Source organism: Microtus oregoni, unplaced genomic scaffold, assembly GCF_018167655.1.
Source record: "Microtus oregoni isolate MIOR12 unplaced genomic scaffold, Mior012 000020F_ref0000438, whole genome shotgun sequence".
Taxonomy (NCBI): domain Eukaryota; kingdom Metazoa; phylum Chordata; class Mammalia; order Rodentia; family Cricetidae; genus Microtus; species Microtus oregoni.
In genome coordinates this window covers 12,517,488-12,533,709 of record NW_024543079.1, presented here as the reverse complement: position 1 = coordinate 12,533,709, position 16,222 = coordinate 12,517,488, and the positions used below count along the sequence as shown (strand labels likewise).

Here is a 16,222-nt window from a genome sequence, read left to right as displayed (position 1 = left end):
GTCTATTATTTTGTGAAATGTCAAAATTTTCAGTAGGTGTTTCTGTCTAGACATGAACCCATTTTATGATAGAATTGATGTAGTAAAATTCACATGCACTCCCAATCTCAAAAATTCTGACTATATTAAAAACATAATTGCACAAAGACTCTAATTTTAACAAAACATTTAGGAAAACGACATTATACTTACTCAAAAATATTCAGAAGTTGCTCACTTGGTGCATTTTTTAGTCCAGTCACAATACTCTGTAAGCGGCTTACACTTTGAGTAGCTGAAGCAACAGGAGTGGTGACTGCCTCTTTTTCTTGTAAATACCGCCGTCCGGTAAGTGGGGTAGAAGGCGCAAATGACTGTTTCTGTCAGAAAAGGAAAATGTGTGAAATTAACGAGAGACTCCCTTTGACCTTACGTCCAATGCAGTGTGTCCCATCTTCTACCCACATTCACAGGTGCATTGCTTAACACTTTTCGTCCTTTTCAGGTCAGCCATCGGATGTCCATCAATATTATGCTAATGACATTGGACAATAGAATCACACTTTCTATTTGTAGTCTCATGTCTGAAATATGACGCATATCTATTTTAATTTTATACATGAGGAAGTAGACACAGATAGTAAAACTTGTCTGTGCTAATGAAGCTAATAAAAGAGTTGGAAAGTAGCTTCCCACTCTGCAGGAGTGAATTTTCCATTAGCCTCTATCCTCTAATAAATCTCACACATAAACATGGAATTAAGCCTTGGCCCTCAACATTCCACTACAGTTACACAGCAGAAGTCAGAGAAAAGCAGTTTGTGTCAAGTGAAGGGAAGTAAAACTACAATTCTGAAACAACATAAACAGGCTAAGCTGAGGCAAAGAGACTGGTAATTAAGTGTAAATTTTACATCAAAAACCATATAATGACAAACCCAGGCATGCTTGGAAAATGTATATAAATCATGACTAATAGGAAGAGTAAGTTCTATAGTTTAAAAATTACCTTTCAGAGCTTTCATGGGAAATATGAATTAGTAGCAGAAACTCAATATTTAACTTGAAAGATGCCTCTGCTGTTAGTAGAATCACACAAAGAAAAGACAAGCATCATTCAGAACTGAGGCCACGCTAGGTTATATTACTTTTTCAAAATGTTGTTGAAGGTTGTATTCCACATTGGCCTCTGATGTCAGTTTCCCAAATGGGGTGTCAGCGGTGAACTTTCGAGGTGTTCCAATTTCCTCCTCAGCATCTGCTCCCAAAAAGATCCTCTCATCAAAGTCACCCACAGTTAGAACATACTCCTCGTACTCCTTGTTCACTGCTTTGCTGCAAAGAGAATTGTTTTGAGCTACCAGAATAAAACTGAGTCATATGACAGATCCATCTCAGATGAAGACAGATCCAGCCTACAGCTCAGGAAAGTGATGACTGCATTTTTATTGCCTTTGCTTATCTAATATCAGAGGTCCCTACCTGATTATGAATATCCATGCCGGTCACAGCACTAACTTATCTTGAATTGCGAGTGAAAGGAGACCATATACTTAATCTAAAACTGTGAAGCTAATTCAAGAAAAGAAAGGCACATCTGATCCCTGAGGAAATCAAATGGCTCTGAAATAAGAGCATTCTCAATTGCTAATGTGTATTATTTGGAAGAATATAAAATCAAACACACATGTCACTGGGTGAATTTCTGAATTCTCAGGGGAGTGCAGTTGTTTCAAATGTCAATGTTTTTTAAATATATTCAGCCAACAGCGCTTAGTGACATTTCCATTCAACGCCATTAAAGCGAGACTTTTGGGGCTGGAGAGATGGCTCAGTGGTTAAGAGCACTGCCTGCTCTTCCAAAGGTCCTGAGTTCAATTCCCGGCAACTACATGGTAGCTCACAACCATCTGTAATGATGTCTGGCGCCCTCTTCTGGCCTGCAGACATACACACAGACAGAATATTGTACACATAATAAATAAATAAATAAATACTTTTAAAAAAGTGAGACTTTTGAATTTGAAGAAGTTATCTTGTTATTTAATGTTTCATTTAACAAATTTCAACAATTCATTATTGCTAGTCTGTGTCATGACAGGCACTATTTGTATTAGATATTTATCTATTGTTTGTAAGATCTCATGTAGCCTAGGCTGGTCTCAAACTCACTACACAGCTAAGGTTGGCCTTGAATTTCTAATCCTCCTGCCACCAAGTCCCTGGTACCGAGATTACATACAGGTGTGTGCCAGCACACTCATCTTTAAATACTTACCTATTATCAGTAAAACTGGTAAGGTCCAAGAGACATTCACCTTTTAAAATCTGGCCAAAAAAAAAAAAAAAATAGGGAATATCAACAAACACAAAAATGAGATTTCAGTAACATTTCACATATGTATAATACACAAAAAAAGAATTATTAAAGGTTTCAGAGCAAGGGCTCGAGACATGTCTTAGCAGTTAGCAGCACTGGCTACTGTTGCACAGATTCTGGATTTAGTCCCTAGCACCCACATGGTGGTTCACAATCATCTATAATTCCAGTTCTAGGGGATCCTACACAAATGTGATAAACAGAGACACTCAATCATACTCACACACAAAATTAAATAAATATTTTTAAAAGGACATTTAGACTAAAACAATCATAGAACATTAAAACAGATTCAAAGTCAGTTTTGTTTTTTGGGCTTTTTTGTTGTTTTTTGTTTGTTTTTGTATTTTGTCCTCTAGCACCATCCTCCCAAATAAGAAAAATCAAAGGTTTTTGTTTTAATTGGTGTTGGATATTGAACTCAGAACCTCACTCGTGCAAAGTGAGCGCTATGCCAGTGATCACAACCCTAAGAGCAAATTTTCAAAACACTGCAAGGTTAGCCTATGACAGTTCTTTCCAAATTTTAAAAATATTTTCATTAATTTTTAAAGAATTGCATACAATATATTTTGACCATACTTACTCACTACTAATTCCTCCCAAATCTACTCCTACCTCCCCCACTTTTTCAAATAACATATTGACTCCAACTTGTACTGCCCATAAAACTGGGAGTAGAGTCATCCACTGGAGTGTGGCTAACCTATCATGTGCCAGACCATTAAAGAGCACAGACTCTCCCTGCCCTCAAGCTATCAACCAACCACAGTTCCTGCCCGCCCACTCCATACAGGAATGCTGACTGAACTGATGCTGTGTAGACAACCACAGCTCCTGTGAACTCATGGAGTGGAGTGGTTCTGACCACTTCCAAATGATCTCTGAGACTTGGGAGGGGATGTGAAACAGATGTTCCTTTTGTAGCTAAGCATTCCACTGACATTTACTCTCTACACTGAGAAAGCACTTTTTTAAAGGATATTATAATGCATATAGTGTTCAGACTGCAAGTATGCCTGAAGGCCAGAAGGGTACCAGATCCATTTTAAATTGTTGTGAGCCACCATGTGATTGCTGGGAATTGAACTCAAGACCTCTGGAAGACTCTTAACCTCTGAGCCATCTCTTCAGCCCAAAAGAGTATTTTTAACAAGCGATTTCACCAGTAATTCTAGTGAAAGAGACCCATTATTAAATATTAGTCTATGAGAAGGAAAATTAAAATTACTACTACATGCTTCAGTAAGCAAAAAGTTTAAAAGGAGAGGCATGCTTGCAATCCCAGAACGTGAGCATGTAGAGGGAAAAGTATCAGCAGTTTAAGATTACCCTTGGTTTGAGTTTGAGGCTAGCTTAAATTACATGAGACCCTCTCTCAAAAGAAACAAACAATAAAGATTAAAAGAAAATTAAAGGGGTTGTGGCTGGGTAGTTAGCTCATTGGCTAGCATTTATAAGGCCTTGGATGTGATCTTCAGTACCACAAATTGAAAGAGAGGAAGGCCTTGATTCCTATTACCGGTGAGAAAGGAAAATCACAGTTGCCAGTAATTCCATCTGCCTTACTAGACTTAGGTTGTCATTATGTTAGGTAACAAAGGGAAATGCCATCAAGAGCAAAGGTCTATCATACATGAGCAGAAAAAGCTGAAGGTACATTTGCCATCCTAAAAGTGACAGTCATCATTTAGCTTGGTAATAGTCTACCGTGTAGAAATTCCAACCCTTAGCTGACATGGTAGTGAATGTCTTTAATCCCGGCATTTGGAAGCAGAGGCAGGCAGAACTCTGTGAGTTCAAGGCCAGTTAGGTCTACAGAGAGAGTTCCAGGACAGTCAGGCCAGTTACACAGAGAAACTCTTTCTCCAAAAACAAAAGCAAAACAAAACAAAACAAAAATTCCAACCCTGAATTGTCATAGCTTCTTGTTTTTAAAAGCTTTTTATATAAAAGGTCATGTTACTTAAATAATAAATTGAAAAAGATAAAAGTAAGTATCATCCTACAAGTCAAACAAAATATCTCTGGCCTTAGAGCTGAACTATTATCCTGTCCAATCATGCAATCCAGAATCTGACTAGCCTCCAAGTAGTTTCAAAATCATAATGGTTTGGATGATGGGTTTGCTTCTGGAATGGGATAAATTGTTACAATAATTATGCCAAGACAATAGTGGCAAATATAGACAAAATGGGATTTGGGCCACTGTACTAAGGTATACTATGTCTGCACAACATATTCTTTAAAAGTTTACTTTTCTGGAAATGTTTAACATACCTGTAGTGATATTTTGTTTGTGTTTTAAGAAATAAAGCTTGCCTGAAGATCAGAGTGCAGAGTTAAGCCACTAGAAGCCAGGCAGTGGTAGCACACACCTCTAATCCCAGTATTAGCATCACATGCCCTTAATCCAAGCACTGGGGAGGTGGAGACAGGAGTGATATGGCTGGGAGGAGACAGAAGCTCAAGGCAGCCTGAGGTTTGATGGAGACAGATGCAGTCTGGAGATGTAGTCTAAGGTTAGGATCGCCCCTTCGGTTTGAGCATGGATAGAGGTAAAAGGTCTTCCTAATGGCTGGCTACTTTGTTTCTCTGGATCTTCAGTATTAATCCTTATATCTGACTGGTTTTTTTATTATTATTAAGACCAATTAAAATTTATGCTACACATACCTATAAGAAATCATGATGTATACATATTCCAGGACATGTAAGATTAAATACAAAGTATAGAAGGGAGAAGAAGCCAGTTAGGAAAGGCTTTATGCTTAAAGAAAATATGATGGGCCTGTGAGGTGGCTCAGCAGATACAGGCACCTGCCCCACAAGTCTGGTAACCTGAATTTGATGCCTGGAACCCACTTAAGTGTGAAAGCAAAGAACCAACTCATGAAGTTGTCCTCTGACCTCCACACATGTTGTGGCATGTGTACTCACATATACACAACAGGCATCCATGCATACAAACAATAATAATAGTACTTAAAAAAATTTAAGCCAGGTCATGGAGGCACACACCTTTAATCCCAGCACCTGGGAGGCGGAACCAGGTGGACCTCTGCAACTTCAAGGCCAGCCTAATCTACAAAGCTAGTTCCAGGACAAGCCAGGGCTACATAGAGAAACCGTGTCTTGAAAAACAAGCAAGCAAATAAACAATAATAATAATAATAATAAGTAAACAAAAATCTCTTAATACTAAATGGGGAACCAGAGTTATGATTTAAACAAAATCCTTTACCAAAGTGAAAAGACAAGGCCTAATTGAATTACATGATTCATGGTTGAAGAAGTGAGAAGTTAATAACTCCTCCATGATAAACCAACTCAGAAACATAAAAATAGACAATACAGGAAAAAAAATCAGAGTGCATGTAAGTAGCCTGAAAGCAGTTTTCTGCTTTATTTATGTGGAATTAAAGTGATAGTTGTAGCTGGGAGTAGTGGCACACACTTTAAACTTGGGGCAGAGGCAGAAAGAGCTCTGTGACTTTAAGGTCAACCTGGTCTACACAGTGATTTCCATGATAGCCAGAGCTAAATAGTGAGACCTAGTCTCAAAAAAAAAAAAAAAAAAAATCAAAAAAGAAAAAGCAAAACAATAGTTATTATACTATTACAATGCTTTTAGTAAACAGCACTTAACAGAATGACTGCGGCAGAAAATCAGTCAGTTCATTCTGATCTCATGCTTCTCATAACCCTTTCTCAGGAGAATGCAGGTTCTGCCAGAAACCCCGAAAATTGCTGGCAGTGCATTTCCCAGACACAACATATAACTGAGCATTTTCTTCAAGCACTAGTCTCCTGTGACTAGAGGGCAAGGCTGCATCACAGCAGACACTGAAACTTGGGACTTGAAGGCACTGGATGCCCTGGAACTGGAGTTACAGGAAGTTATGAGCTGGGTATGGTGGGTGTTAGGAACTGAACCTGGGTCTTCTGGAAGAACAGTTAATGCTCTTAACTTTAGCGCTATCTCTCTAGCCCCAGACCTGGAACATCTGACCAGGACTATTGTGTGATATTTTGTTTGTGTTCTGACAAATAAAGCTTGCCTGGAGATCAGAGCACGGGGCTAGTAACTAGTTAACCATAGAGCAGGGAGGCAGTGGTGCACGCCTTTAATTCCAGCACTTGGGAGGTGGTGACAGGAATATAATATAATATAATTGCTGCTCCTTTGCTTCTCTGATCTTTCAGACTATTACCCCAATATTTGACTCCTGGCTTTTATTGATAGGACTGATTAGGATCATGTTACATGGGTCCTACAATGTTGAGAAGATTCTTTCCTTTCAGGGTGCTGCTGACCCCTAAGCATCTTATTCGTTAGTACCTTCTTATCAAAGAGTTTTGAAATATATGGCTTGAAGTAATGCTCTTTTATTCCTTTTGCTTCTACTAGAAGTCCATCATGTAGATCACAAAGTACGGCAATGATACAGGGAGGCTCTTCTGCAGCTTTGAAGTCAGGAGCATGGAAATCAGACGGTAAACCTAGTTTGACAGACCATGAAGGGAACAGGAAGGACAAAAAGAACAGTCAGTTTTTTAGCTTTTTCTAAAATTTAATAATTACTTTTTAAAACTAAATATTTTACCTTTAAATGATGGATTTAGCAAGTCTCGTCTATTTGGGCACATAATAGCATTGGCAAAAATCAGGTCCAAGCAGCACAGAAGTAAATGATATGAGTTTACTAAATCATCACCAATCATACGAAAATTACCTTTATAAGGAAAAAAAAGTTAAAACCCAGGAACCTCTCATGTCAAACTTCACCAAATCCCAGAGTAGAAACGTAAGCTCTGAGAATGTCAACTTACCCTTAGTGTAAACAAAGAGTGTCCAGCAGAAATTAAAGAGATCCTTTACACTGCAAGGAATTCTCCTAAAATGAAAAAATGTATTCTTTTGGTCTGACTAACCTGCTAAGCATTGAAAAAGCAAATATAAATAAAAGGGTTAAATTCATGTTAAAATTCCACTCAAGTGGACAGATGGCTCAAAAACAGACTTCTTAAAGCTTTTTAGTATACATTGAACATCAGAATAAATAAAATAATAAAAGTATTACCCATTTTCAAATTTAAGCAACTGTCCATAAATTTCCAAAGAAATTTAAGTCTTTGCAGAAAGGTAATAAGCAGACTTTTAAAGTTAATCTTGTATCACAAATATATGAGATTAAATGTCTCACCTCTGCTTCCTGCTTCGTGGCAACTTTGGTAGCTCTTCATATGGATTTTGAAATATATCTAAAAAAATGGGCTCAAATTTTTTAAAAATTACAGTTGATACTTCAAAATTTCTCTCTAGCCTTTCTATACGTTCACGAAATTCTTGTGGTAGGTTTGACATGTCCATCCACTTCTTCATTTTACTAAAAAACTGTATTAAGCTTCAAAGAAAAGGAAAAAAAGACAACTTTAAAATGAGCTCATATAATGGACTGAAAATGACACATTCTCTTGATGACTAAAAGTCTTTAAAAACCTAAATTTATGAAAAAGCAAACAACATAAGCCCTCACTTCACTGCTATGAATTGCACTGTTTCCCAGGACCATCACAGAGACTGATGACACAGAAGTGACAGCAACCTTCTAGGATGCAGGTGGTTAAAACAGCTACCTATTTCTTTCCTCCTCTGCACCTAGGCAACGATCTACATATAGTTGATGAAGTATACATTAGTCAACAATTAATTTATAGGTTCACAAAGTTAGTTTGAAAAAAAAGTCTCCCAAATGAAAGTTGTTCACAAAGCAACAGACTATTATAGGTTGGGAGTAAAATTCAAGTATCTGAGTTCTTTTGCTTGTTTTTGGAGACAGGGTTTCTCCCTGTAGGTCTGGCTGTCCTGGAACACGCCCTGTAGACCAGGTTGGCCTCGAACTAACAGGGATCTGCCTGTCTTTGTCTCCCAAGTACTGGGATTAAAGCTGTGTGCCACCAGGACCAGCTAAGTATTTGAGTTTTAATAGGCTTTTTTGTTTGTTTGTTTTAATTTATTTACTATGTACTTGGAGTTCTACCTGCATGTATCCCTGCCAGAAGAGGGCACCAGATTTCATTGTGGATGATTGTGAGCCACCATGTGGGTTCTGGGAATTGAACTCAGGACCTCAGGAAGAGCAGCCAGTGCTCTTAACTGCTGGGCCATCTCTCCAGCTCAGTGTTTGTTTAGTGTGTGACATCACCACCAAAAATAAAATAAATACGTAGATATTTAGAAAATCATAATAGATTGTTACTCCACTTTCTCAGCTTATCCAATAATGGTATACGATCTGTTAGCATGGTCTTAGATTAAACACTCATAATGTCAAAAGCTCATTTTATTAATTATCTGGCACTATATAGAGGGATACTAGGTAATGTTCTTAAATTTATCAGTTAATTGTTCACAGGTAAATTTGAAACATAAATTAAAATCTGAAATCCTAAAAAGTCCTTATCAACAGCAGCAACAACATAAAAACAACAACAAAAAAATGTCCTACTATTTTTCCTTTCTCCTCCCAATTAGTTACTATGAAGTTTTCCCTTTTTTGGCAGGGGCAGATTGGGATAGGAAGATGTTCAGTGTGGGATGTTTTCTCTCCTTGGAGGATTTCCTCACTTTTGAGAATTACTTCTTTTAGACCTGCTTCACTGGAAATTGGGGTGCAAAGTTTCCTGGTATGTGTGTATCCTAGGTTGGCCTTGAATCATTGACCACATGATGAAAATGAACAGGGTGGCCTCCAGAGGCCTGATGTAGCCTCTTGAGTGATAGGATAACTGACTGACATGTCTTATCACACCCAACGTATTACTTGCAGGCACTGGTACCATGGCGGTACACGCCCAACCTTTAAAAACCATCGTCATGTCTCTGATAAACTACACACAGGATTACATTTGCCATTTTAACGTCTAGTCCAGTTGCATCTGGTTACTCATGTTGGAAAGCCACCGTCACCATCCACCTCTAGAACTCATTTGAAATTTTTATTATGAGTATGTACTGATCTAATTTTTCAAGCTATAATTCTGTTGTTTAGAGACAGGTCTTTTGCAGCCCAGGCTGACTCTGAATTTGTTATATAGTCAAGGATGATCATGAATCCCTAAACTTCCTGTCTCCATCACTCCAGTGCTAAAATAACAGGCTTATGCCAGCTTTTATATGGTTGGTGCCTGGAAAAAAACCAAGGGTCTCAGGTACACTAGGCAAATGTATTACCGACTGAGCTACATTCCCCAGCCCCATGATAACATTTTTTAGTAAGTCTACAATTACCCCAGTCCTCTTTTAAAATAGATTGTTCCTCATTTGACATATGTCTGATATTTCCTTAAGGCTAAATATACACAAGTTGTACATTTTGAAACTGCATAGAGTGATTTTAAGTCTTTAGGACAACTACATACAGTGGCATATTATATCCATCTTCCTCTTATTAATGTTATTGACTTGGTCATCGTGTCAATGTATTGCCCTGTTTTCTGCATAGTTGATTTTTATTGTTCAACTTGTCACTACTAGGCACTCTGTAGGTCTAAGTTCTACCTTTTACTTGCTCTTATGTCAACCACATAGGACTATTCAGCTAGAGCTGTTACACAGAGAAACCCTGTCTTGAAAAAATAAAAATAAAAAAAAATAAAAAAGAGACAACGGCTACAGAAATATTCCTTTTTAAAGGGGAATAAATAGGAATAAGTGAATGTAGTACTGATCCAAAACTGGAAATGGTATTCAAAGAAAAACAATGCTACCAGGAATATTATTAGATCAACTAACAAAACTAGACTATTGATGGCAGATTTGAAAAAAAAATGTTAAGTTCCCTGAAGACTGCATCATAGTTAATTAAAAAATACCACTGAAACTGGGCATGGTGACACACATCTATAATTGTAGCACTTGGAAGGCTGACGCAAGCAAGAGCCACAGTTTGAGACTAGCCTGGACCTGGGCTATATTGTGAGATCCATTCTCAAAAATAAGTAAATAACTAATTAAAATATCACTGAAACCAATTTCAGGATAAAAGGTTATAAAGAGTACAACTCATCTTAAAATGAGTAAAGAAGAAGCACTGAAGAGAAAGAGCATAATACTTAATACAGAAAGATAAACTGACAAAGTAAATGAGGTAAAATGGCAGTAACCGTTGAGATGGGATCACGGGTAGATGGGTATTCTTTCTATTTCTCTCATTTTTCTAATTCTCCTGTAAGCTTTAAACTATTTTCAAATTTTAAAAAATTAGTGAGCAAAAGTATAGCTAAAATCAATTTAACAGAAGTCTTTGGTTGAAGTTAGAATCTGAAGAGGCAACGTAGAGAAGCAAGGTCAAACTGGGAAAGAACATGCAGTAACAGAACAAAGTCAAATGATTTAAAATGAGAGAAACCGAATCCTAAAATGACATTTAGAACTCTGTGTGCACGTGGTGTATGTTTATGTGTGCATGTGTGTATACCTGTTCATGTAGCTACATGTGGAAGCCAGCAAATGACACTAAAGTATCTCCCTCAATAACTTTTCCACTTAAATTTTTTATTTTTAAATTTATCTTTGCGCGCGCGTGTGTGTGCACGCCATGTCTAAGCAGAGTTTCTCCCTGCAGGGAAACACAAGAAGCAAGAAGGTGTCAAAGGTAACTATATCTTTGAAGTATAGTTACAGGGAGTTATGAGTCCCGATATGGATGTTCGGGACCAAATTCAGGTTCTCTGGGAGAACAGGAAGTTCTCTTAAACACCGGGCCATCTCTCCAGAACCTCCACTTCAATTTTTGAGGTAGAGCTGTCATTCTGACTGGACTAGTCCCCTTCTAAGCCCTAGGATTGGCCTGCCTCAGTCCTCCAGCACTAAGGCCCCAGAGCACAACAACCCAGGTACTCATGCTTGTGTAACAGATACTCTATCCACTGAGCAACCTCTCCAGCCCAGGAGAATTTTTGGGAAAGCAAAATGCTTTACCTTAACTTAGCTGAGCGAAGTATTCTGGTCAATGAAACACAGTTTCCTTCCATGACACCCTTTCCCACTGTAGGAATGATGCTCTTGCGGCAAGCAACGTATAAAGAACATGCCAGCCAGTGTACAACTTCTCCCTGCAGGGAAGCACAAAAAAAAATACACAGACACCTTAAAATGCTTACCTGGGAAAGGGTTTACAATTTCATCTCTCTAAACCCTAAAGAAATAAAGCGAATACAGTCCCAAATATCAATACAGACCTCCACATTTACCTCCTTGTTCTTAGAAAAATTAGACATTTTCTGAATTTCTAAATCTAAAAATAGATTTCTTACTGAATTCAAAATTTAGCCTTACTGAAAAAATTTTACTAAAATCTTTTTGTATTCTCTCTCTCTCTCTCTCTCTCTCTGAGACAGAATTTTGTGTAGCCTTAGCTATCTTGGAACTAGCTGTGTAGACCAGGCTGGCCTCGAACTCACAGAGGTCAACCTGCCTCTACTTCCTGAGTGCTGGGATTAAAGGCATATGCCAACTCCACCTGGCAGTCACATTCTCGATTGTATTTATTCTTTTCTATTATTTAAATTTTATGTTTCTCACTCAGGAGGCAGAGGCAGGCGGATCTCTGTGAGTTCGAGGCCAGCCTGGTCTACAAGAGCTAGTTCCAGGACAGGCTCCAAAAGCTACAGAGAAACCCCGTCTTGAAAAAACAAAACAAAAAAACCAAAAAAAACCCACCCACAGGTATATTTCTTTTTAACCAATTCTGCAGAGAAAAGAAAAAATAGAGTAGAAAGTTGTCAGGGAAGTCACATGTCAAAATATTAATATTTATATTAATATGCTGATATATAATAATACAGTAATTATTAATATCCACAATATGAAGGACAATGTCATTTTTGTGAGAGCAGGATTTGGGGCATTATTTATCCCATAGTAAGTTATCTTTAAAATATTAAGCATAGTTCTCCACCCCATAGATATGTCAGTTTACAAGCTATAAAAAAGTAACGATTGGTAATTCAACACTTAATTTTCTGCTTGACTTCAAATGTTTTCAAGCTGGAAACACTGCATGACTGGATGAAATATAGTTGAAGTCAGAGGATTAAGCATTACAGATACAGGCCTAGCAGTGGTGGCACAAGCTTTAATCCCAGTACTTAGGAAGCAGAGTCATTTGGATCTCTGAGTTCGAGGCCAGTCTGGTCTACACAGCAAGTTCCAGGACAGTCAGGGTTACCCAGAGAAAAAAAAAAGAATGACAGATACAGACACTAGCATGGCTGCATAAACAAGACCTGACCAAGGATGACACCGATTGACCAATAGTGCTAATGTGGAAGGAGGAACCTAGGCAAAGAGCCAGGGAACCGAGAAGTGCTGAGAGAAACAGCACACCAACTGGCTCTCCAACACCAAATGATCAGCCTAAAACATATACATGTGGACAGAGCAAACTGCATTTATATATTTAGAAATATACACACACATAGACATATACAAACATATGGAACAACAATTTTTTTTTTTTTTGGTTTTTCGAGACAGGGTTTCTCTGTGGTTTTGGAGCCTGTCCTGGAACTAGCTCTTGTAGACCAGGCTGGCCTCGACCTCACAGAGATCCGCCTGCCTCTGCCTCCCGAGTGCTGGGATTAAAGGCGTGAGCCACCATCGCCCGGCTGGAACAACAATTAAAGAAAGAGACCATGATTTTGAGAGACAACATAAAGGGGAGGTACATAAAAGAGGGAAGGTCAGAGGGAGGAAAGGAATGGGGAGAATGATATAACTATAAGCTAAAAATAAATGGCAATAATCCTAAAAGGAATTAAGATACAGGGCTGGAGAGATGGCACTTGCTATGTAGGTCTGGAGATCTCAGTTTGATCCCTGGAACCCATGTCAATGTGGAAGGAGAGAACTGACCCAACAGAAGTTGTCTTCCAACCTCCACATGGCACAAGCCACCTTCTTATTATAAATTAAAATTTTATTTAAAAAAATTTTTATGGAGAGGATCAGAGATATGCCTCAGTGGTAGAATACTTAAACCAACAAAACAAAATTAAAAATGGCTCTTAATCTCCAAATCTGAAGTTAAGAATAGTAACAGAAACTGTTCTCCATAATTGGTAAAGTAGATATATATATACACACACACATATATATATACAACATATATATATATGTTGTAAGAGTTGAAGAGAAAGTGTGGGAAAATACAGTGTAGTTAACTGACTTTGATTGGATGTCAACAGAAACTTCACAAAGGAAGATTTAAAACTGCTCAGTAGCAAACTACCAAAAAATTTAAGTTAGGTGAGAAAAGGCAAAATGCCAGCAGGGCCTTGTGTATGGATTAGGCAGGGGTAGAGACTATAGACAGGATTCTTAGGGGCAGCAGAGACTGGGAGATGCCTTTTCTCCAAGTGTCTTTCACTAACAGCTAAAAGAAGAAAAACAAGAAAAAACAAAGCTCAGCGCAGACTACTTCCACACTCAATTTTTAAAGATTATTTATTTAGTATGCCTACAGTATTCTGCCACATGTATGCTTTCACGCCAGAAGAGGGCACCAGATCTCATTATGGATAGTTGTGAGCCACCATATGGTTGCTGGGAATTGAACTCAGGACCTCTGCGATAGCAGCCAGTGTCAAAACTGCTGAACCATGCTTTCTACAGTAAACATTTAAGGTGTCAACCGACTCTGCCTAACTATGGATTTAGCATTTAGATTGTTGACCTTCTCTGGAGTTACAGGTGAAGGGAAAGAGTCCAGGCAGAGTGACCTTAGAAAGCTAACAACTTGGGCTGAGTTTAACATACCTAGAATCTGAAACAAGCGTCTAAGTTGAGTGACTTGGCCACAGATTGTACTTAATAATAAATGAAGGCCTGGGAGGTTAGAACTGCTTTCTCAGGATGTTAAAAAAACATTTCCAACGGAGACGCCATTAAAATGTCCCTCACTTTTTTATATAGTGTGCGTGTGTACACATGCATGTGCACATGTGTAAATGTGTTCCCCCATTCATGTATTCATGAGTGAAGGTCAGAGATAACTGTTGGGTGTCTTCTGAGGCAGAATCTCTCACTAAACCTGGAGCTCTGTGTTGCAGTTAGACTGGCAGGCCAGGGCTGGGCACTTGGGATCTGCCTGTCTCAACCACTCCATCCTCATTTCCAACTCCAAGCCTTTGAGTGCAGCAATTGTCAGAGAAGCAATCTATAATGTGAATCCAGCCCATGTGGCTAATGAAAGCTTCTGTCTATCCCAGGGATATGCTGAAATATCCCCTGGGGCATGGTTCCCGGAGACCAGAAGATACCAAAATCCAAGGATGTCCAAGCCCCTGATTTAAAATGGCAATGCATTTGCACATAGCCTATGATCTCTAGATTACTTGATGTAAATGTTATGTAAATAGTGATATTATATTGTTTGTGGAATGCCAAGTCTGTCCATGTTCAGGAAAATGCAGTTTTTTCCCAAATACTTTCGACCTGTTGAACCCACAGGCATGAGTTCCACTTGTACACGTCATTACGATTCTGCTTCTACACTGAGCTTATATACCTCTCCAAGTTTCGATATTCGAGTGATTCTAGGCAAAATAATCCTGGGCCGTGATAACACTGCCCTGCTGTGAAGACAGATCTAAAAGTTACTGGGAAAATCTAACAGTGACAACCACCGCTTATTTTATTCAGGGCCAGACCACGGTAAAGACCTGGCAGAGAGGAACGTGGGACTGGGAAGAGCTTTGTGTGTGTGCTGACTTTGATCAGACTGCCCTGGTTTAAACGAACCCACTGCTGCACCCTATGAGGCACAAGGGTGGAGAGGTTTAAAAGGCTCATACAGCTGAGCCAGACTCCGTCACAAACCGTGTCACCTGGGGCGCCAAATTAACCTCTTACGACCCCGCTTTCTCTTCCGCGGAGAGGGGATCCAAACGTGTTTAAAGAGTGGGAAAAGACGTAAGCAAAGGACTGGGCAGCGATGAGCGACTCATCTTATCACAGGATCAGGTCTGATAGATTTAACGGCAGCACCGCGCCCTTTGGGGCGCTGGGCGGCGCGCAGAAATCAAGTTAGGAAGCCTGACGTATAGGGAGCCCCGGAGCAGAGCGGAACTCGGGAGCGGTTCCTTTTCTCAGCTTCGGTTTCCCGCCTCAAAACAAATGGGTGGGCTGACCGAGCTACACTCACCCTTCCCTCCCCGCACTCCTCCGAGACCCTCGGAGGTGGGGGAACTCCCACCGCCCGAGAGGCCGGGGCAGGGGCGGGCCGGGGGTGGGGCCTGGCGAGGGTCGGGGCCGCCGCCCACCTGCCGCCGCTCACCTCTAGGCTGTAGTTGCCGCGGATGGCGGTGAAGTCGTCCAGGGCTTCGGCCGCGCTGCCCTCGTCCAGGTTCAGCTCCTGGCACAGGGCCTGCAGCGCCTCCCTGGCCGCGGCGACCACCGCCGCCCCCTCGGCTTGGGGCTCGTCCTCGAACATCCCCTCCGGCCCCGACGGGCGGCGCGACCCGGCTTCGGGGTTGTCTTTTCCCTCCCGGCGAGCTACCCACAACCCCCCGCGACAAAGCGCGCGAAAATCGCCTGCTTGAGCTCGCCTTCCCTTCATCGTCTGCCTCCGCTTTTCTCCTCAAAAAGTCCCTTTTCTCCTCTGGAGCCCGCAATAGCCCCGCTCCGGGAATGGGATAAGAAGATGGAACTCAGACTCTAAAGGAGCCCTAGTTCGGGCCCTTGCGGGGCAGCCCCGGGGCACCGGCCCGCGGGGATGGACGCGAGGGAGCGGGCGGAAGGATCCGAGCCGGTGCTGAGGCCGCCGGGACTGTAGCTTGCGACCCGCGCTCTCCACA

General features: G+C 40.2%; 1 protein-coding gene across 1 annotated transcript in view; it reads right to left on the bottom strand.

Moving 5' to 3' along the window:
* The window catches only part of Rbl1 (RB transcriptional corepressor like 1), a 60,897-nt gene extending 44,975 nt beyond the window's left edge, over positions 1-15,922 (bottom strand). Inside the window, exons 1-9 of the mRNA XM_041670413.1 lie at positions 15,703-15,922; positions 11,346-11,479; positions 7,567-7,767; positions 7,193-7,257; positions 6,967-7,095; positions 6,702-6,862; positions 2,258-2,307; positions 1,128-1,314; positions 193-359 (exon numbers count right to left, since the gene is read on the bottom strand). Of these exons, the coding sequence (XP_041526347.1) occupies positions 193-359; positions 1,128-1,314; positions 2,258-2,307; positions 6,702-6,862; positions 6,967-7,095; positions 7,193-7,257; positions 7,567-7,767; positions 11,346-11,479; positions 15,703-15,858 (1,250 nt within the window). The 5' untranslated portion in view covers positions 15,859-15,922. The remainder of the gene's footprint in view (positions 1-192; positions 360-1,127; positions 1,315-2,257; positions 2,308-6,701; positions 6,863-6,966; positions 7,096-7,192; positions 7,258-7,566; positions 7,768-11,345; positions 11,480-15,702) is intronic.
* Positions 15,923-16,222: the final 300 nt, after the last annotated feature.